General features: G+C 35.6%; 1 protein-coding gene across 3 annotated transcripts in view; it reads right to left on the bottom strand.

Moving 5' to 3' along the window:
- Positions 1-595: 595 nt before the first annotated feature.
- LOC149538605 (large ribosomal subunit protein eL20z-like) overlaps positions 596-24,131 on the bottom strand; it is a 35,699-nt gene continuing 12,163 nt past the window's right edge. For all 3 annotated transcript variants that reach the window (XM_089799919.1, XM_089799920.1, XM_089799921.1), the window contains exons 4-5: positions 15,578-15,695; positions 596-1,000 (exon numbers count right to left, since the gene is read on the bottom strand). In XM_089799919.1, coding sequence (XP_089656045.1) covers positions 947-1,000; positions 15,578-15,695 — 172 coding nt within the window. In that variant the 3' untranslated portion in view covers positions 596-946. The remainder of the gene's footprint in view (positions 1,001-15,577; positions 15,696-24,131) is intronic.

A 24,131-nucleotide genomic window follows, 5' to 3' on the forward strand; every position in this document is an offset into this window, starting at 1 on the left:
ACTCCTGATCCTTTGGGTAGGTTAATAGTCCTAAAGATAGAAATTACAAGAAAGTAAATGGAGTAAAATCTTGTATTCTAAATAATAGATCTATTTTAATTCATTTTTTATATTTGAATTATTATTATTTATTTATATTGTAGTTATATTTATTCTATTTATCTCTTTATTATTATTTTTCAAAGAGGGTACATCACACTATATAAGTATAGAAAAATAAGTGTCAATACAGAATATTTTGAGGAAACAATGAACAAATATCGGAAAACAATGTTAAGTGAACCCTATAAAGATCTTCAACCAAGGAAAAAATATATAAAATAAAAGATCTAACAAATTTAATTGCCCACCAATGTCCAACTGTATACCTCTTTTTTTATTGTTATCTAAGTAAAATCCTTTAAAACCCTCGTTAATTATTTTCTAAACAAAACCTTCAAAACCCTTCAACTAAATGTTTTGGGTTTTGGGTAAAGACAATGACTGCAATATAATTGTGCGTTTGCATAATAATTCCAAGCAAGCAATGACAAATGTATGAATCTGACATATACGCAATAATAAGAGATGTATAACAGTGCATTTTAGTACAAAATTGTGCACAAAAAGATGGCATTTTTTAATTGGGTTCAAAAGAATCAGTAATACATAGTTGTGATTAAGATATTCACAGTTTATGTTCTATCATATTGACCTTCCTGTACAGATAGATTACACGGAACTGTACTTTTGTGCAAAGTTCCTACATTTATTCTTGAAAGTTTATTTGTACAATAAATGGATATGATTTCTCACAGTGAATAAGATACATACATCTGGATGTGCCCACTCTTAAGTTCTGTTACTATACTTCCACTCAAAACTTATTTGAATTTTGAACTCAAAAAAGGGCAGCTCATGTGAAAAAATCAACCCCTTCACTGAAAAGTGTTCTCATCCTTTAAAGCTACAATAGGCAAGCTAGGGTCGTAATTAGTGCTCCCACGGTGCATATTAAAGCCTGCATTAATTTGAACACATGCATTACTTATCTAATGGTAATAAGTGCTATCAAAAGACAAGAATACTTAGTCATATATAATTAGCTTGTATTATCAAAAACAATTAAGTAGAAAGTTAATAGAGGAAACAATACAGTGACAATCAAATAAAGACAACAATATAGACTAGTAGCACATACAGTAACCAGGAAAATATAAATATAAATAAAAACTTTATTTACAAGATTGAAATCTATGGAAGACATTTAACGTTTCTAAATCTTACAGACACACTTCCAACAAAAACTCTGCTTCATAAGTAATTTCATTTACAACTGACTTGCAAAAATCCATTAATAGACTAGAGTATGTGTTTATTTGATGTCCCAGTTACTACCTTCAATTTATAGTCACAGGTAAAAATCAATTTAAACTAGTGAATCTTTGCAGCAATGTAAAATGATAGTCACTGTAAACATGCAATTAAATATTTATCATTAGAAGTGTGTTTGTTGGATTGCTTAAGAAAATAAAAAGCATGAGAAACTTTTGTTCATTTTGTCTTGGACGAACCAAAGAGCGCAATAGAATTAATGCATTTACATAATAATAGAAATTGAAATTCTTTAACAATGCCAAAAGGAATCTCATAGTGAGATTTAAGCTCCAAAACTTAATGACCTTAAATTAAATTATATTTCTATTAAGGAAGGGAACAGTAATGCAAAGGGAAGTAAGTTGGATCCAAGGAATCAAACTCAATCATAGGATATACTGAAATCGAGTTACTGGATGTCCTTGCCTAAGAATGGAGTGCGGAACGCTTTTAAAAAAACAACTAAAAAAATTTGCACTGTGTGATCATCATCTGGATAAAAACAGAAAATTAAAAGATTGACCTCCTCTCTAAAACAGGTGGTAAAAACGTAACTGCTACAGCAGTGTGTTGTGTGTCTGTGGCCTTCACTGTGCAAAAATATCTTGACAAATTAATTGTGTTTGATTTATGTTATTGAACCCTCTGTAAATTATTAGGCATCCCGCCTAATAATTCTTCTGGTGAAGCTGGAGCAGCGTCTTCTTAAAACTTGTGTATACAATTTCTGTGCTCTAGCTCATTTTATGATCAGAATCATCATGTGAATGGACATCAAATTGTTGTGCTTCCATAGCCAATTCAGTAAATGTCGGTCGTTCTATGGTCAAATCTGGAACTGGAACAGTAGATGAGGTAGCACAATAGCCTTAAGTGTCTGGGTTAAAAAACAATAAGTTTTACTTAAGTATATTTATTGCTACGCCTTTAAGATATTTGGAGATGTGGAAAACATTTTTGACAATCAAATGCGTAATTATAGTTATAGTTTTTTTTGTGTTGTTTTAGTTTTGACAAGTGATGCTTCAGATTACATCCAGTCACAAATTGTTTTAGTTTTGTTGAGATTCCATTGCCCAAGGCAGCCTCTTATACTGACAGTGTCTGGGACTTAAGCTCTGGTTCTGATTTAGATCTGCCATCTGCTGATTAGAGAGAGTCCTATATTATCTTAGTTCCATGTTTATGCCATTTCATAGTTGAAACATGGAGCCTTTGGCCATTTTTTTTACAATTCTTATATTATATATATGCAAATTGATGATGAAAGCATTTGAATTTTGTTAATTTGTTCATCGGTTCTCATGCAAAATCTCCATTCAAGTCTAATACTATACATTAAGCTTCTATAATGTCTATAATAAATGCGTCATCAATGTTAAGATATGAATATTTAAAATTTCTCTATATATTTAAGAAATTTTGTTTTTAATTAGTGGTCCCCTGACCACCACTTAAAATGGCCCAAAAGCACCCCTGCATGGGAAATACATCCTGTCGTCCCTGTTGTTGCCGTCCCCAAAACTTGGTCGATGTTATGATAGAATTGAAGATGCAAAACCAAATTTATTTCCCAACTATGTTGCCATTTATAGTTTCTCACTTCATATGAAACCTGTGAAAACCTTTCACATAGACAGCTATAAAAAGACGTGTCAAATAAGTGTAATCTCTCTAAATAATTGGTAGAGGTGAGTTCCTATGAGCTTATGCAAACTGGTTGACACTTACAATAATTATCTGAGAGAACAATATTTGAAAGATGACAATGTACCATTTGTGACAGATGCCCACTCCAATGGAAAACAAAGTTAAGAAGCTAAGAAAAGTAATTAATATTTTTGCAAAGTCCATTTTACATAAACTAGAGTTTAATTCTGGAATCTACCCAATCTAGTGAAAAATTCCTACAAAAAAAACGTTGAGATCAAAATACATCAACTAAAGTGAGACTTGTGATCAATAATATCCCTTATGCAAGTTTGGAAAAGTACATTTACAACTAGAATTTGAGCATCCCATTGCTACTCGGCACTAAAGGTTAATCAGAGTCATATAATAAATCAACAAATGTCACCCCAAAAGCATTACAGAGGTATCTATTCCCAGATAACACTAACTGTGGTGAATCTGCCCTTAATATGTAGTATCAAACTACAAATCTTCCCCAAAACACCGCAAAAACATTGACAACACCATTTCTAAGCTTTGACATACCCGATTTGATCACCCAAGCACACTCTGAAAACTCCCTCTACCCAAACACAAGCCAATATGCAATCCTCTCCAAAAAGAAATATATATACACCAAAAATCCGTGCCCAAATTTCCTAGACAGATGACACCTGGTCATTTCTCCACCATTGCACATGCTAGACACCATTATGAGAAAATTTTGTCTATGCACTTGTTTCTGTTTACCTCAAACATCAAGAATATTTATTTCAGGAAATTTTAAATTGCCTCCACAAACATTAGGCTCCAAAAAGTTGAAGAGCAAATTTTAGGCTCAGACATTTACTTTAGCATATAAGAGGTATATGTTATGTTTGTGCCAATAATGTATTTTGAAGTACCATACTTAAATACCTCCCTCAAATTTCCACAAGCTAACCTAGTTTATAAAATTACCACATGGAAAACTATAATTTGACCTCCCAAAAATGCCTGTGGGCACATATATGATATATCCACATTATAACAAATGAAATATTTTATTGAGCTTCACTCGAAAACATAATAACTGGCAAAGGTTACCTAGAGACCCAGTAGTAACATGCCTACCATTCATAATAAAATTACTACATACTGAATGATATCGCTACTTAAAATTAAATTTTCAATTGCCAATTTTAAATTGCATATTGCCAAATAATAGACAACCAAGACTTTTATGGTAATTTTAATGTTTGGGCGCAAAAACTGTTTAACTGCTAAAGATAGTGCATGATAAAACAATAATGTTGAGGCTGACCTGAATTAGTTATATATTGGGTTTTCATTGTCAAGACCCAAGTCCAAACCCCATGGAGACATAAATTGCAACTCTTGGTCTTCCATAGCTAGCTTAAGAAGTGCCCACAAGAGCTTGTGTTGGTCTCACATAGCTGTTCATATGAGCAAAATATTTGTAAACTATATGTACTATAGAAAAGAATACTGTGCATGTTGCAAGATATATAGGTAGTGTAAATGTGACGTATCCATTCCAAATTTTCTATTGTGTCAATCTTCTTAACTAAAGTTTTGTTATTTTCCTGCTAGTCATATTTCAAGTCTTCTCTAGTTTATTTGTTTTGTTTAGATTACGGTAAAAGCAGGTTTTGAAGGGGCCCCGAAACCCTTATAACAAAAACAAGAAAGATGGGCAATTAAGACCACCAGGAACAGTCCTGAAACCTACTGAAAAGCAGAATGAAAATCAGGTTTTACAAGGACCTGAAACCACTAGCAAAGTTCTATAAAAGTATCCAGGTTTTACAAGGACCTGGAACCTGAAATAAAGTTTTACCAAAAAACAGAACCAGAACCAGATACCAGAACCAAAAAAATAGACTAGAAAAAGGACCTATACATAAACAGAAACAACACAGAAGACCCAAAGCTTCTATTGCAGTTCCGTAATCATCTTGAGAGCCTCCTTCCCGATCGTAACAGTGTTCTAAATGGAGTTGGCAGCTGAAGTCACAGCAGCTTGCAAGGCCGCCTTCCTTGAACTCTGCCTTGTCCTCTTACTCGGGCCCTTCGAAGAAATAGTATCTTCATTAACTCTTTTTCCAAGGCTAGCTGCAGCGGCACAAATGTTTGATGTTATCTGCTCCATTTTTGTACCACTTTCCTTGATGAGCATTCTAAGATTTAACTCATAATCTTTAAGTTTTTTAGGGATATCTCCCATTTGCAGCTCCAAGTGATTAATTATGGCCCAATCAGTATCCTAGTTGTGTTGCATAATTTCCACTTTCTTCTTTAGCCCCATAATTTCATTATAGATCCAAGAATCAACTTGGAGAATAGAGTCCGCTTTGAGCTTGGCAGAATGTAAGAAGGAAAGCTTGTTGTCCCTTTGCGGAGAGTCACAAATGTCATCAGTACTCTCATGTAGAGGGGAACCAACCTTTTCCATTTGTTCCTCCCTATCCATCTGGACCTCCTCTCTGTTCTCAACAAGGGCATCTTGCTGGATTGGAGCCTCCTTTTGTTGTTCCGCAGTCTTCGTAGCCGGAGTCAAAGCCTGAACCATATGATCCACATCCTTCATAGTAACTAGGTCATCAGTTAAGTTATCTTTGTCGTTAACACCCCCCCCCCGGACACAGTTTGATTACCTGCATTATCAGAGATGCTCTGTTCTGAGTTACCCTATGATGTATCCTCCTCTTTTTCTTTATCAAATTTTCCTTTTGTTTCCGGATATCCCTCCAAACTTGAGCTAAATTCCCCAACATCTGTCCCTTCCTCTTCCTCCTGGATATCCTTCTCAGAACCCTCAGAACTCTCCAACTCAGACTCAATTTCAACAATATGTTTCTGAGAACTGGAGGATTTAGGTTTTACCTTTTCTTTTCCTTTAACATTCTCATCCTTCTTGCACTTCTTGGACTGAGAACCTTTCTGATTGTCAGAAGGAGTCGAAGCAATGGACTTATTTTTACAAAAGCCCTCAATAAGAAGTATCATACCTTCTTGTAAAATAGGTCGAGACTCCTTCTTCCTATGGGCAAATAAACTTTGAAGCAACGAAAAACGCAGATAGAAAGGGAAAGAAATTCTATCCTTGTATCTAAAGTGGTTGAGAAAAACAAAATGAAATTTATGAACTCTTTTGTTCCTACCATCCAGGATAAAGTACTCACGAATGCAGCAAAGCACATCACGCCAGATACCTTTAATCTGCTCCACATCAAAGAAGTCTCCACTCTTTTCCAATTGCTTCTCCTCATCATCCATCTTCGAAATTTTTTTATAGGCTGCATTAGAGATACTGGTCTGTTTTGAAAACTTTATGCCACCCGTGGGGAGCCCCGTGACCTCGGCAATGAAGTCCTCAGTAAGCTTCACAGTGACTCCATGGAGAGTGACTCTTTCATCAGCCCAATTTTTAAAGAAAGTGGTAGTGATATGGGGTTTGAAGCCATGCAAACACTCCAGATAACTAACCACCTTCCCTTTCTGAAGAATCTTCCAAAAATTCTGACGAGCCTTCTAGTCATCACATTTTTTGGGTTCTAGTTTCCGCGGCTCACCCCCCATTATGCCAAGCAAACACAAAACCAGAAACACCCAGATACAGTACGCAGAGAGGTTGAAAGGAACCCAATTTTTAGTTGCGTGATTTGGAGGACACCTTTTAGAAGATACATGTTGAGACCACATTACATTCACATGAATGTACCTCCTTGGGGAAGGTAATCTGACAGCCGTAAAGCCACTCCACCAAATCATTAAATTGCTAATCCAAACAAATCTTTCCCACTTCGGAGTGAAAGGCTTCATAATTAATAATCGTTTTAAGATCAGCATGCTTTTTTAATTCCTCGTGCCACCTCACCTTATGCCCCATTTGAATAGCACAGTTGGCTATCCAGTCAGCAACACCATTGGCCTCGCGGTAAATATGGGAAATGATCACCTTTTCAAATTTTTGAATTAAGGTTTTGATTTCCATAACCGTAGCTTCAATAGACCATGAGATTGCATTTTTATTATTTAGGGTATTTATAATGTTCAAAGAATCACCTTCCAACCATAATTTGGAATACCCCAAATCGACAGCTAGCTTAATAGTATAGAGGGCAGCAGTAGCTTCAGCAATGTGGCTATTAGATTTACCAATAGGGATAGCAATAGCGTCTATAACATTACCCACCTCATCTCTCAGGACCCCTCCACATCTCGCTCTTCCCGGGTTTCCCTTAGCAGCCCCATCAAAATTCCCTTTGATCCATCCAAAAGGAGGTGCCTTCCATTTTATACTCAATCTTGGATTATCAGTTTCCAGATTGGACCTTTCAAATCGTAAAGGGTACTCAAAATGGAAAGTTTGCTCAGAAATTCTCTGGGATTTAAAGTTCTCCTTGATGGTTCTAATGATATTCTGACCAAGCACCCATCCCGGAAGATCTTTACTCCTAAAAATTCGATTATTTCTTTCCTTCCAGATTCCCCACCAGAGGTGAGGGAGAGTAAGTTTCCAAAGAAAGAGAGCATCAGGATCCTTAGAGGGGCAAAGCCAACTTCTAAAAGAGAGCTCCACATTGTTTTGATGGACCCATGTTATACCCCAGAAGTTAAGAATCTCAGTCCAGACTTGCTGGGTGTAGAAGCAATTCAAAAACATATGGTCTCTATCTTCAAAACCATTTTTGCATAAAATACACCTGTTAACCACATTAATACCTCTTTTTTGCAAATTATCTAGGGTCAGAATTTTATTTTGAAGCAGAATCCAAAAGAAGATATTAATTTTGGGAATGAGACCCTTAATCCAGGCATGAGACCAAAGAGGTTGACTTCGCTTATCCTTTGGGGCAAATATAGAAGATACTTTAAAATGGCCACTAGGGTCAACATGCCAAATAACCTCATCCTCAAGATTAGGATAAAGAGCAACAGCATTGAGAGATAATTGGATATTGCTGAAGCCTTGATCAACATCAGTTAAATTCACCCAGGAATCATTCTGCCAATAATGACTTACTAATATGCCAAATCTCTGCTTGCATCGGTCAACAAGATCATTGTCAAGGAAATCTTCAAACAAGGGATGATCCATTAACCAAACATCTTCCCAAAATTTCACCTGTAGCCCATTACCAATTTTCCATGAACATCCTTTTCCTAGAGTTTTCTTGGTCCCTTGAACAGCCCCGCATATAGAGGAAGGGTGAAAAACATCAGGAGCAGAGAGGAAATCAGGAAGGGATTTAGCATTGAAGAGGTACTTTTGTTTCCAAATGGTACTCCACTCTTTGTTGTCATGATAGACTCTCCAACCTTGTTTTGCTAAAAGAGCATTGTTCATGCATCTGATTTTCTTGATTCCCAAACCCCCTTCTCTTAATGGTTTGCAAACATTATCCCAAGCAATTAAAAGCATTCTCCTTTTCTCCTCAGCACCAGTCCAAAGGAAATTTCTTTGAATTTTTTCAATAGACTCAGCAAATTTAGTAGGGATTCTAAAGAGACTTAAAGCATAAGTTGGTATGCTTTGAAGACAAGCTTTGAGAAGAGTTAACTTACCAGCCTGGCTTAAAAGATTCCCTTTCCATCCCGCAAGTTTCTTACTGAATTTGTTAATTAGATCTTCCCAGAAGGTATCAGGGATCTTCAGACCTAGAAGGGGAGGGATCCTATAGAACATCCAAGTTTATTTGTTTTGTTATCTTGCTGTCATTTCTGTATTGCAAGATCATGAAACAAAATCTTGAAGTTGATCCTCATGGTGGGAAGAAGTGTTTCTTGTTGAAAAAATTATAAATATGACGTCAAGAGAGCAGCTGATGGAAGGAATGAGCTTTCAAAAGAAATGCCAAGAAGTTCAGATTATTTGGCAAGTTCCTACATAAAGGGATGAAGGGAAAGTTTCAAGGAATTGGTGTGCTTGTGGGTGAAAAGGCACACAATTGAAGGCCAGAATTAAAATTCCCAAACATCCTCATACAGTTGCATATTTGATCAAGGTTGCACGGAGATGAGTACAAGTACTAGTATGGCTATTTTTCCAAAGTGGCGAAGGTACTTGGAGATGCCAATATTTTTTTATTAAATTTTATTATCAATTTATAATAATTGTTCTTGAAATATTGTATTCATATTATTAATAATTTATAATATAATATATAATGTTCTTAATCTATTTAACATTGTTAAATAGATTTGAAATAACATGACCAAATTTATTATCTACTTTAACAAAATAATATTATGTTAAATTTGAAGATTAGTATAAATAATTTACATGTATTTAATAATAAATTAATATTGTGTTGAATTTTGAATTCATAATAATAAAATTTATAAAACATTATAGTATAAATAAAATTTATATTTTAATTGTTTAATTTATTAATGTATAAATAATAAATATACATATATAATAAGCTCTCAAGGGTTGTGAAATCTACTCCCATTGCAAGCATTAGATAATTTACTCTAATATATTGGTGGGTTCCTTATAAACTCCTACAATCGTTTTGCACAACTTATCCATATTAGGAAATTTATATTTCATTTCAGATTCTCCCATTAATAGGTTTCTTATTGTATTAGGGTTGAATGTATTTCAATTAAAAACACTCTAGCCTCGTGCTTCATTTGCTTCTTTGGCCATTTTTTTTCGAACTGTCATTTTTGTTTTAATTTTTGAATTTTTTGTTGTGTTTTTGTCTTTATTTTGATATGTAAAGGGATATTAGGTTTTTTTGTAATATACCCTTTTTTGTCTAGCACATCAATAAATAAATGAAGGCTAATCCTAGTTTATTATCTCTATTATCCCCATAGGCTAAATCATTAAGTCCATTAAAGGCCTTAAGTGTTAATCAAATCAAAGGCAATGAAACATGGGGACTTGAGCCCCCCCAAAACCTCGAAGTACTTGTCCCCAAGACGTACCCACACTAGGCACTTGATGTACCCCAGTACCCCCACCTCTGCTATTCCGCAACCACACTACAGTTGAGACGAGTACTTGAATTTCTATTTGATTTTTGATTTTTGAATGTTACTATTGGGTATGCACTATATTACTGTTACTATCTTGTAATAACCTCTGTTAGTTCTGATCAAATAATACAATTTTGGGCTTAAGGTATTTTGTCAAATAGTTGGCATTAAATCCCGGTGTTGAGCTTTGGTACTGCTGTAAACAAAAATCTCCAGAATTTATAAGAAAGTGACTTAGTGAATTTGCAGACAAAAAGTGAACACCACTATTAATGGTACGAAATCACACTATTCTTCAATTAAAAGCCGGTCCTTACAACATTTCAACAACTTTAAGGGTCCGTTTGGTTCGTGGAATTTAAAAAACCTAGATTTCTACAAATCTTGGTTTAGCCAAATCAAGGTTTTGTATATCTTCATTCCGATTTTTGGGATTTTACTGAAATTGTTTGTTTCACTTGGAAGATGCATGTGAAGACACATTTTTATGCGTAAGCTGGGAGTTGAAGGCAAATTTCAAAAAGTAGTCCAATCTATTGTTTTTACACTCCTTAAAAAACAAAACCAGGTTTTGATTTTCAATTCCTACTTTTTTAAGGAAGTTGGAAAACCTGGTTTTGAGGCAAAATTGGAAGTCCCGTATGCTAATTCCATTTTGCAAATTCTGTATGTATCCCTTTATCACAGCACAGAATAGATATTTTATCTACTGTAAGTTCCCCACCTCAAAGGTTTCACCATTGATGTGAAGGTGCTTGGATTACTTGATGGTCCAATAAGTATATTAACATATCTTTGCCATCTTTACGACTACCATAAACTTCTTCATAAACAATGTCCTACAGATAATGAAGAGAAAACAACTAGAAGGAAACATTTGAATGGTTTGACTTGTGTTGATGATTCAAAGCTTGAGGATTTTTTTGCTAAAATTGCACTTGAAGAAGTTCAAAATACATCCAAATCAAGATCCATCCAATCTGATCATTTTGGATCTATATGCATCCCTTTATCACAGCACAGAATAGATATTTTATCTATTGTAAATTCCTCACCTCTAGATTCGCCATGGGTCCATCTAGATTCGTTGCGGGTCCCGATAGGGTCCTTCATTTGGACTATGGGTCTGCCCGGGTTCGTGCGAACCTAGGCGGACCCACAGTCCAAATGAGGGACCCTACGCAGACCCACAGTGAACTTGGGCACAAACCCAAACCTGTGCAAACCCAGAATGCAATCTGACCCTTTTGGATATGTATGAATCCCTTTATCACACCACAAAATAGATATTTTATCTATTGTAAGTTCCCCACCTCCTGGATTCGCCATGGATCCATCTAGATTCGCTGCAGGTTCAAGCAGGGTCCTTCATTTGGACTATGGGTCTGTCCGGGTTCGCGTAATATTTTATCTATTGTAAGTTCCCCACCTCCTAGATTCGCCATGGGTCCGTTTGGATTCGCTGCGGGTCCGGGTGGGGTTCTTTATTTGGACTGTGGGTCTACCCGGGTTCATGTGGGTCCATCTAGATTCGCTACAGGTTCGGGCAGGGTCCTTCATTTGGACAGTGGGTCTGCCCAAGTTCGCACGATATTTTATCTATTGTAAGTTCCCCACCTCTTGGATTCGCCATGGGTCCATCTATATTTGTTGTGGGTCCAAGCAAGGTCCGTCATTTGGACTGTGGGTCCACCTGAGTTCGCACTAGATTCATTGCAGGTCCGGGTAGGATCCTTCATGTGGACTATGGGTCTGCCCGGGTTCGCATGAAACTGGGCGGACCCACAATCCAAATGAAGGACCCTACTCAGACCCATAGCGAACCTGGGCAAAAAGCCGAACCCGAACCCGAATCCAGGCAGCAAGGTCCAAACCTGGTAACTTAGGCTAAGATGCCTAGTTAGTGATATATTTGAGGGGTGAAACTTGGTGCTAAGACACGCAAAATTTTCTTAAAACAATTTTTTAAACAAAAGCATTGGTAGAACACCATTCCAGGTGGCATAAGGATGTATTTATAGAGGTGTTGGATAGTTTCATGAAAAAGTTGAGGTAGGTGCTTGAGGTGACAAAGAAAACGACTTGGCCAAGCATAGGCATGATGTGTATAAACAAGTGAGGGAAGTATCAAATGAAGAATAACTAGAATGCAAGGAGTATAAAAGTCAAAGAAGAAAAGAGTTTAAAAAAAGAGATTGAGCTTTAGCTCACCTAGTATGGGAGACATTCCCAAGGAATCAATACAATAAACTTTGTTGGAAAAGGATTGAGCCGTGCCAACTGTTGAAGAATTTTTCGAATAATGCTTATCCCATTTAACCAATTTTTTATGTGGTGGATTTTTATATATATCAAGAGACAACTGGAGGAGAAAGCAAGTAAGACAACGTTATCAAATTGAAAGGTGTAGATGTCAAAATGAAAACAATGAAGAGAATTTTGAGATAGAGGAGAAAAAATATTGAATATCAGGAACAAAAGAATTGGGAGAAGGTAAATCCAACTAGGTTACTCTTATGGAAATAAGTAGGAACGAGTACACATTAAATATGTTCATACTTGTAAATGAGTGGGGTCTTACTCCACTTATGAATATTTGGTGCAAGAGAATCCAGAATAAATTTAAAAAAAGGACTTTTTCTTTTATTTGTCTGTTTGCTAAATAATGAACCCTAGCTTCATGTGTATTGAATTCCTATAGATTTTCATTATGGACTTTGATTTCTGAATCTTCTTGTAAAATAGGGTATTCCATTTGGTAGGAGTCTTGGGGTTCAGCTACTGCCACTTGTTACATGGTTCATGACAGGCTACCAATGACATCATCAAAGACGTGACAGAGACAATTAATCAGACAGTGTTCTTCACTTGTCTATTTTAAATCTAGAAGATGAGCTCCACCTAGTTATTATAGCCAGTTCTAAGAGAGTAAATGGAGGAGCATCATTTCCCATGAGCTATGCGTTAACTGCCTATTTTTAGCCAATGGATATGATTATCTTTGGAGTGGGCAATTCATTTGACTAGGCATGCATTCTTGTATTTGGGTATGCAATTGTTGAGAAGGAAATTTAAAATAGGTAAAGATTAAAGAGAGGTAGTTTTCAAAGGTGAATGGCCTATGTACCAAGGATGAAGCAAAAAGGTTTTATTCTGTTTGCAGGTTGTCAGAAGGCTTAAAGATGAAGATAGTTGTGTTCTATGTCAAAGATATTTTGTGGTTCTTCTCCCTTGAGGAGGCTCCCAAAATTTCTGTAATAGTTGTGTTCTATGTCAAAGACATTTTGTGGCTCTTCTATCTAAAGGAGGCTGCCAAAATTTCTGTAATCTCTTGTATGCAGGCTTTTAGTCCAAGATTGAAGATGTGCGGTGTTATAGATTTTTGTTGTTATTTTTCTATTCCTTGGGGAAACTCTGTTAAAATTTCCCCAAAATCAAGCACAAGTAGATCTACCTTGCCTCCTGAATAGAAATAGATCTGTTGCTGTGCAAATCAGAGAGAAACTTCCTCAGTGTTTTACTAACAGTTGTGAGATCTTGTGTGATTTGTATTTTCATTTCTAACTGGTTGATAATTCCCTGACTGTATTTATTTAATGTTGGCTGCAAGGACACCAATTTTCTCTCTATCCTTGACTGCATCGTGACTGAACTGTGGAAAAACTGAAACAATTTCTAGACATGAACTATTTAACAAGGATACCAGAATTGGATCAATAACTGGCATATCTTGAATAACCATATACATCGCATAGCAATTTGATTTAAACATATTTATTATTATCTGCATGTGCAGGATGAATACGCATACTGATCTGTGTACTTGCAAGTCTTGTTTATGGAGATACCTTGGTGGTTATGCTTGTTATCACTTATATGATAAATCATTATAAAAACCAAGAAAAGAGAGAACTATAACTAAGTATTATATTTCGATTCTATTTGATAGGCTCTCCCAACTAGAACATTGAGCTGTGATATTTGTTGAAGAGACTGCTTAAGACAAGACAATAGCTAATCTTCTATTAGATATTCAGAATGTTTTACTGTTGGTTAACAGTGAGAAGTTAAATCGAACTTAATGTATTTATAGCATATTTGTTTCTAGTCAAGTCCAGGGATCAGTATTGCAATTAGATAGATATAGAGGACTGTAAGTTAAGCAATGAAATTATGAATATTATGTGCAAATTACTAAGCTATACTTTCTTCATAGACTTGGTTATGTGGCTTTTAAGTCAGACTACTTAGATTCATCGAGTCTTAATAGAGATTTTGATCTGTGTCTGTATGAATACCTAAAGATGACAAGATCACTTGTAGGTATAATCTTATAACAGCCTGAAATCTGAACTCTTGCCAAAACAACATATAGTTGCATCAGTCATCTGATTGAATAGAAAGATTCTCATTTAAGATTGTGAAATGGCATTTGATTGAATAGTTGATAAACTTGTTAGTTTATATTAAAATCTTCTTCTAGGGAGCTGTCAAATACATCTACTTTACATGATGATATTATAGTATTAAGCAAATGAGCAAGTATTTATATTTCAATAGAGTGATATGTCTTGAACCCTTTCAAATGATGGTGTGTGATCTTTTGTGAACAACGATTACATGATGATGGGGGCAAAAAGAATTTATAAACAAAAATGTTATAAGTTAAGAAACCAAGGTCATCTATTTATTGTTCTCATGATTGTTAACATTGAATTCTTATTTGGGATGCAACAATTAGGATGTCATATGATTTGAGTTACCAAGAAGAAAAATAATGGCTAGTGTTGTTATTATTTGCCCTGAAACAGAAATGTGGATTTTCTGCATGTGATTGATTATTTAGCCAAAAGTCCCATGACACTAAGAAACGACAAATGTATCAGCTGAGAAAAAAAATGTGCAAAGGGGCAACAATTAGTTGGTTGTCCTAACTTGGAAAGAAGGCAATATTGGCCTCGTCTTACATCATCTTGATAAACAAGGTAGCTTGAACTCAGCAAATAGATTAGTAATAAAAAAGTGTAATATATCCAGGACTTAGAATGTTCAAAACACAATTATTTATCTATCCAAAAACTGCAGTAAGACGTCTTCATTCCATCAAATCTAACAAATCAAATATTTATCATTATGTTCAAAACAGCAAAAATTCACATGTTCGCTCTGACATAAAATTACTAGCAATGCACTTCGGGTTTAAACCACGTGTAGAGGGAGAGAGGGAGAGAGATTTCCTTAGGACATTCATGCATTGCTAACCAATCACAAGGGCATAGTTACACATAGCCATGTTTAGCTTTACAAACACTACAATGCAAGTGACCAGTGTCCTTTTGAATGATGTCTAACTATATTACATGAAGTATATAAAAACTTGAAATTAGTCTTCATCAATGTAGCAACAACTGAATAAATGTTAATCAGTCAATTTAGAAAACTAAACAAGAACAAGGATCATTAATGTAAAAGGTTAGATAAACAAATAAAATATTATGAGATGTAAAAACCAAATATCAATGCTTTGTATCCTGAAGGGAAAATTTTAACTTACAGCAATTGCACATGCTGCAAGACCAGGTCGCTCTCGTGGCTGCTTGCGAGAGTACCTTCGCAAGTACAGGAAGGTAGCGTAGTACCAAAGTAGTGGAAAAACAAATCCCAAAAGAAAGCTGCCAACAATATCCCATATGATTTTGATTTCTCTTATAAAAAATTAATTAAAAGAATTCTCAAAATGCCTATACAAATGAAACTTTTAAAGTTCTAAATCCTTCTAACAGTCTGTTCAAATAAAGGAATGAAACCAGAGCAACACTAATTAAAACTCATAACTTAGTACCATATTACGTTAAGATGGAGATGTTATAAATTATGATTACAAAAGCTTAAGGTGATCTCAAAATATCCACACACTAATGCATAGCTTCTCTCAAAGTATTGAAGAGTATTAACGATTTATAGTCCATAGTTATTTGCCTCTGATTTTTGGAGGTTGATTCTCAGAAAGGGCAATTGAATCAGAATAGCACTTTGTCAGCTTGCTGCTTTCTTTCATGTTTTAATGCATGCCTTCAACTGTTTTGACTTCTTCAAATAATTTATGAATTCAACATTATCAGTGTCCACTAATTTTTTTTATTCCAAGCTCATGTAACTAGTTGGGTAAAACATGATGCAACAGGAAAAATAAATTAGTTATAACAATGCTTCTGGAAGAAACTGTGTTGAGAATTTGTCTCAAAAAGCAACATTAGAAAATTTCAGAACAGTTTTCCCCAGAAGTTCACTTTCTTAGCTTCATGGACTGTAACAACATCATGCCTTTAATTGGTGTATTTGTATATATGATTAGTTTGTGATATTAACTGCAGCACTTGTCTTCAAAGGCCTGGGATTTCAAATGCAAATCCTGTTTCATACATAATACAGGGGTTGTGATATTTAAATTTAATGAGAGAAGAATGCTTTTGGTGACAAGATTATATTGCTTCTTCAAAAACTTGAACCTTCAAAACTACAACCAGTTTATCAATTGATATCAATCTTTAAAAAATGAAACAAAGTCCAACCACTATATAACAGCTGGCAAGGAATCAAAATTAATAAAAGAAATACCCCAGAAGGAATGAGTCATTAAAAATGAGGAAATATAGACTCCAAAGTTGACGGTTTGCTGGAAGTTGAACTAAGTGAGATAGGGCATCTATGAGAAACCAGGGAAAAGGCAAAAGCATAGAAGCTTTAATAGTGAATGCCCAGGTTAACCCTAATGGGCAAGGGTGGGTGAAAGCCACATTGAATTTTGGTGGAAGAGACACCCTTCAGTTATAGCATAATATGCATGTTTCGTGCAAGGGATTTATTATCTTATACCAAATCCAAAAAAAACGAACACCCACACTCAGTATGTTTATGATATTGTGCAATGGTAATCATAAGAAAAACTCGATTCATTTTGGTTATAACTACCAAATCCTATTCAATCTGCCACAGATCTGTTGGCATAACAGATGCAGTGATGGTAGGTGATGTCTGGAGTTGTCATGATACAGATTCGGTTGCATCATGATCAGTTATTATGTTATCGTTGATGTCAAGTATTAACCCAATGTTCATAGCATGTTGCTAAGTATAAAAGTGATGAATAAGCTGTTGCAGTGAGTTTTAGTAGTTGCTATCTTTATGTGAGACTTAGGGGTGTCTCTGAAAGACAAATATATGACCGCTACACTTAATGCAAAAGGTTTTATTACTGCTAGAGCAGTTACTAACAGGCAATAGGTGATTTGATTGTTTTGTCAAATCCATGAAGAGTTTTTTGGACCAGTCATAGGAAAAGGTGAAACATGGTCCTTATATGCTATAGTTGCGACCGCGACTCATTTGGATGACTGATGAGAAAGAATTACGGTGATAGACAAAGTTTCTGGATAACTTGTTTGTGTTCTTGAGTAACCGGTGGTAGATCATGGATCGGTGACCAGTATAGATGATGTGGTGAATATTGTTGAGTTGGACAGATGTGTCGTATCTTTATGTTTGGAGTAGGTGTTCTTGAGAAACCAGAAGTAGACCGTGGATCAGTGACCGGTATGCATAATGTGGTGAATGTTGTCCAGTTGGACACAACGTGGTGACATGTCATAATGTTTGGAGGTGATGATCTAGCATTCCAGTGGTTGATGCAAGTGTGTCATGAGGATTCTAGAAGAAGGGTTTGTTTGGTCAAAACGTGCTTGATTGTTCTTCATGAATTCAAATGTAAAGTTAATTGTGGGACAACACGGTATAGGAAATGCATCGAGATGTGTGTTTGGGTGCATGGTATGTGATCAATATATTTGAAATTCAATCTGTATTAAAGCAAGTTTAAGGTGGTGGAGCATTTTCAGGTTTGAAGAACATTATATATTTGATGAAGGTGAAAAAATTGTGCTGATTGTGTCATGGTCATCAATGTGAAGGTGCGATCAAGCCAGAAGGTAGTTGAGTATGAAGTGAAGTATTTGTGTGCACTACATTGGATCTGATCAAGCAAAGGAGGTGTGCTCTACAAATCACTCTACCTATTGTTCCCTGACAGTTGCAGCAGTAAAATCCCTTAATCAGGTGGATCCTAACATGTCCCTCATTGTAAATCCTTTAACAGGGTGGCACTTTCATTAGTGTTCTAAATCCTCTAACAAGGCTACTCTTGAGAAGGTAAAGCTCCTAACAGGGCTAGAGGTAAATCCCTTAACCAAATGGCACCTAACAGTGTCCTTGTAAACTCCTAACAAGGCATGCTTCAGTAGAGTGCACAATTTGCCAGTGCTAATCGCCACTATGGTTTTCACCCAAGTTGAGTTTCCACAAGACCAAATCTTTGTGTCAATGCCGCAATATCGTGTGGATGTGTTTCTGTTTGATGCTTTCATTTTCTGTTATTAAGTTGATACTATGATAAGGGTTTACGAGGTTGGAGAATTGTTTAATCAGAAAAATAATAACATAGGGTTTATCATCCTAGTAAATATAAATCATGTGATACTAACAGATGAAGGTAAATTGTATTGTTGTAGCTATCAAGAAGTGTGATTCTCTTGTTTGAAGTACTTCCTTATGGCTTATTTGTAAAGGAATATTGGATATCTGATAGAGTAACAGAGAGAAGGATTCTATAGAAGTTAAACTGAATAATTGATATATATCTCTGTATATATAAGTCTGATATAAACAGTGACTGATATAATTCAAATCTGATATATTATATTTGTGATATGATCATAAATCAGGGTAATAACGTTAACTGAAGAAACTGCAGACATGAAGAGTATTGAATTGCTGCTGAAGATACTAGCAATGTCATTTTTATTGATTGTCTTTCTCTACAGCAGAGACAGTCTTGAGTATGGAAGTCTAGGCTCATGCTCACGTGGAGACATAACTCTACATGGCTATGACCACGTAGGGTCATGTCGTACGTGGACATGACTTCTCATAAACAAACTTAGTTTCACCCACCGATGGATATTATAATTCATTCGATAGTACTTACTTGATGCCCACACATTATATGCATTTATCAGGTAAATGAGAATTATAAGGAGAAGCCTGATCTGATTTGAGACACATTATTAGTAAGTCAAATTAATTTAATCACACACACACACACACATATATATATATATATAAAAGCACAATTCAAATATACAATTGATTTACTATATGCTTCAATTCGACTGAAGCTACAATTTGTCAATTGATTTACTATCTCCTACTTATCAATTGAAGCTACAACTTCAACATTATTTGAGAATTGTAGATAAGAGCTCCCCTTATATATGTAGATTTTATTATACTTTTCTAGCTATAGTTTTAAAGCCCTTCTATCAGCTTCAGCTTCAGATATCCTGATTTCCAAGAGTTGCCAAGCATGCAGGATTCAAAACCACATTAAAGCGTAAATCAAGTTGTCAGAACCTGAAGCATGAATCATTAAAGCATGTGAACAAGCTTATAACAGTTTTGTAATTGTACAATGCCAAGGTATCTTGTAATCATAAATAATTCTCAAGCTGTCTTTGGTACTTCAAAACCTCATCCTAAAGTTATCATGTGTGGACTTTGTGTGCTTATGCTGACTGACTGCAATCTTTTCTGGTGGTTTTTTTGTCAGCTAGATCATTGGGTCAAACAAGGAAGAAGCACAGATGTCAGGACTCTGCAATCGGGATCCATGGCTCAAAGAGACACAAAGTCAAGAATGTTTCTAGTTTTGGTTGGACTGAAGTGGCTGTGTCATAAAAGTTGAATTATAGGAGGGTGTTCAAACAAATTACAAAGATACGAAAAAGCCAACCTGTGAAGATCTATGTAGTGAACCCCATAACCCCTCCAATGTCAAAGGCTACAGTTCCCTTTCAATACACTATAATGTTTAACTTGCTACCATAGATTTAGCTCTTGTTCTAGGGCTTGCTATGCTGGCAAATGCATGTGCAAAGCGACCAGTTTCTTGAGTGACTTTCACTTGCAAGGAAAGAAAATTGGATGACCTCCAAAAAAATTTGTTGGTGACTCGTACAAACAGTAAGTTGTTCATGTAAACCCCACTAGTTCATAATCCCAAGTTTTAAAATGCTTGCTCTGAAAGGTAAATATGCCAGTGCTTCAGGATAGAACCAAAGTTGAAAGCTGCTTTTTTTGCTTGTTGACATCAAATTTTGGAGGATAATTTTCATTACATGGTTTGTTGAATCAGGTGGGAATGCCTGGAATCCCAAAAAGTGATAAATGAGATGCAAAAAATGTCAACATTTCGAACAAGAATAATATAAATGCAACTAACAGAAAATCAGAAAAGCATATGAACAGATGACATGATTCTTTATCCTGGGAAAACCATCCTGCTCAAGGGAAAAACCTAGCCACACCCAAAAGATGATGCCTTTATTCAGTTCTCAAAACAAATACAAGATTCCTTATTATGATTTAAGTCAACAAACAACTCAACCAATAAGTCTTTCTTTCTTTTATCAAAAACTCTCACAGTCTCTATAAAAATCAACTGATCACAAACACCAGATTCACAGAATCGACTCAATGAACATACCCAGATCAAAACCACTACTGCTATACAAATATATATAAGATTCAGCACTACCACACTTAGTACGATAATTATGCAGAGCTCCACAATACAATATAGCTCATATATTTTTCAGAGCAGAGAAAATGCCAAAAACTCTAATCACAGTAGCACCACAGGCTAAACGACAACCCAGCCAAAGTTTCGATCACGATAATAGTAAAGGGAGTTGTTGCCTCCAAAACTGAAGATTTCAACTTGTTCATTAAATATCAAGCGTCAACAGTTACTAACCACACATGGAAACTAATAATATGAGAACTGACACCTCCATTAGTTGAATCATTGAGCTCCATAAATGAAATGATCACCTTTGAAACTGTTGGCATAAACATCGACCCATGCACAGTGCCATGTCAGCATACGCACAGTGCCACGTATAAGTCAAGCATGATATAGGAGGATAAAATAAATATCACACAATACCAAAATAATAAACACAGAGATAATAGAACTGCTACAGCTCGGGCCCTGCAAAAACGTAGACGGAAACATATATAAGTGAAAGTGCCAGCTGAAAAGCACTTCAATGTAGAACATAAACAAGCATCATCATCACAATGACACTTGAAGTATGAAGATCTTCATCGCATCTATCAACTTCAACACTCCCTCTTAACAAGATAGAGATCTTCAATATGCATCACATGACAGGAACACCTAGCTGTAACCAAAACGAATGTCAACAAAAATCTCATACAAATTTTCCCAATAAAAATTTTCCATCTCAGCATAACAACATTCACCATATTTACCCCTAGAGGGAGAAACCAAAAACTAAGTCATGGAGTCTCACACGTAACTTCCACCATGGCTACTCCCAAAGGGTGGATCCACCATAGCTACTCCTAAAGAGTGGAACGAGAGCTTTCACCTCAAACTTCTTGCTCAATGATAAATGCATTAACAAGGAATTGCACCTCAAACTTCTCTCACAGAGAGGAAATCATTAACAAGGGATTTCACCTCAAACTTCCCTCACTGAGAATAACTCATTAACAAGGGATTTCACCTCAAGCTTATCTTGCAGAGAAGAACTCATTAACAAGGGATTTCACCTTGAACTTCTCCCTCTCAAAATGGGCAGCATTCTCATAGCTTCGACTATCACAATACCAGAAAATTGGCTCTAATGTATGTCCAACAAAGAGCTTTTGCAGAGACATTGCTACACGAGCTTGCCGATACTTCACATAGGACTTGGCATTCGACATCTGGTACTCAAACTCCCTCTGAATCTGATTTCTTCCTTTGACTGCAAATACAATCTATATAAGTTCTCCCTCTTCAATAAGGTTATGTGCCATCAACTCAACCCCATGACTGTAAACAAAGTCCTGTTTGTTCATTTCTTCAGCTTGCATGACTTTGCATGCAATCTCTCATCATCCCGTTGCTTCTCGATCCCTCTTTATTGTCTGAATTTCCTCACAATCCAGCAAAAATCTCTTTTGCCATCACAAAATTATAGTGCAGGCAGAGAGTGAAAAAAAAAATCAAACACTAGCACATCTACCTCCAAGGGTTCTTTAGCTACACAATCTCAAAAGGATCCCTTAATTCTTGCACTTCTTAAATTCCTAAATTTCTTATTCTGATACAGTATCTTTATTATACCCACTTTGATATCATGTTAATGTTTCAAACCCGAATATTTAATGCAATATACAGCAAAGCATACAAACAGAAGACAAAGTTCTTTATCCCGGGAAAACCCTCCTACTTGAGGAAAGAACCCAGCCACACCCAAAAGATGATGCCTTTATTCAGTTCTTAAAACAAATACAAGATTCTTGCTTACGATTGAAGTCAACAAAACAGTCAACAAATAAGCCTGTCTTTCTTCTTTGAAAACTCTCACAGTCTCTATAAAAATCAACTGATTACAAGCACCAAGATTCACAGAATCGACTAAACGATCAAATCCGGATCAAAAACAATATTGTAATACAAAATATATATAAGATTCAGCACTACCACACTTTGTACAATAATTTTACAGAGCTCCACAACACAATATGGCTCATAAATTTTTCAGAGCAGAGAGACTGCCAAAAACTCTAATCAAGGTAACACCACAGACTAAACAACAACCCCCAGCCAAAGTTTTGATCACGATAATGATAAAGGGAGTCGTTGCCTCCAAAACTGAAGAATCATTCATCAAATACTAAGCGTCAGCAGTTACAAACCTCACATGGCAACAAATAATATGAGAACCAACGCATCCATAAGGTCAATCGTTGAGCTCCATAAACAAAACTACCAGCATAAACATTGAGCCATGCATGGTGCCATCTTAGCATACACATGGTGCCAGGTATGAGTCAAGCACAATAGGAGGATAGAATAAATATCGCACAATACCAAAATAATAATAAAATCATGGTAATAGAATTGATACAGTTGGGGCCCACCAAAGACAGATGGAAACATAAATAAGTGGAAGCCCCAGCTGAACAGCAATTCGATGCAGAACAGAAGCAAGCATCATTATCACAATGAAACTCTGTTATGAAGATCTTTATCGCAGAAACAGCTGTGGTGGACCATAAGTCCCATTGGCCTTTAAATACCTGAAGGATAGGAATGTTGCAACAGCCATGGATCTTGGCAGCCTTGTGTGCTTCTTTCACTGGTTACTTTATGTCTCTGTATATTGTCACCATCTATTCTTAAGACTCAACAGTTTCTTTACAAGGTGGGCATCACTCTTGGAACAAGTTAAAAGCAGCCAAAAGCAGTATAAACAATATTTTTAGGCTCTATTTTCTGAACTTTCATGAATGTTGACGGTAAAACTACTAGTTTTGTTTTACATTTCCATGCTTCCACAGTCCACGATATTTAAAAAGTAAGATTTTGGAGAAAAATATCAAACATTTAAGCATTCACTTTCTGGACCACTCAAGTGGTCTATCATTGGGACAAATTATTTAACATTCAATAAGGGTTGTTCCCAGAAGCCATATTTTGTCAATGAATGAATGAAAACTGAACAATTTGGTACATTAATAAGGAATACATTCAAAAGCTAGGTAAATTAACTACTAGATTGAATGTCTTAAAAAAGTTCTAAACTTGTATTTTCCTCACTTTGACACAAACCATTACAAAGAGCACTGCACTAAGTATTGGTAACCCTACTTATCAACCCTAAAAGAGGTTTAATTGATTTTATGAAGGAGACCAATCATACAGCTACCCCTTGCTTTGACAGTTAGAATCTATTCAATCCAATTCCACAGACAACTATCTCTCTGCCACTTTATACTATGTTTCAAGAACAATATAATAGACAGTTTTTCCCACTATACGCAATGTCAAATGCAATTATGTCAAGTTTATGATGTCATCTCTATGAAAAATAAACTGCCAAGAAAACTATAACAAGATATTTTTTTAATTCAAACATAACTTTATTTACAGCTAAATAAATAAACACATGAAAATTTATCTTCAATTTAATCAAGGT

The sequence above is a fragment of the Cupressus sempervirens genome, chromosome 9 (genome assembly GCF_028749045.1).
Source record: "Cupressus sempervirens isolate cs-2001-9-10 chromosome 9, ASM2874904v1, whole genome shotgun sequence".
Taxonomy (NCBI): Eukaryota; Viridiplantae; Streptophyta; class Pinopsida; order Cupressales; family Cupressaceae; genus Cupressus; species Cupressus sempervirens.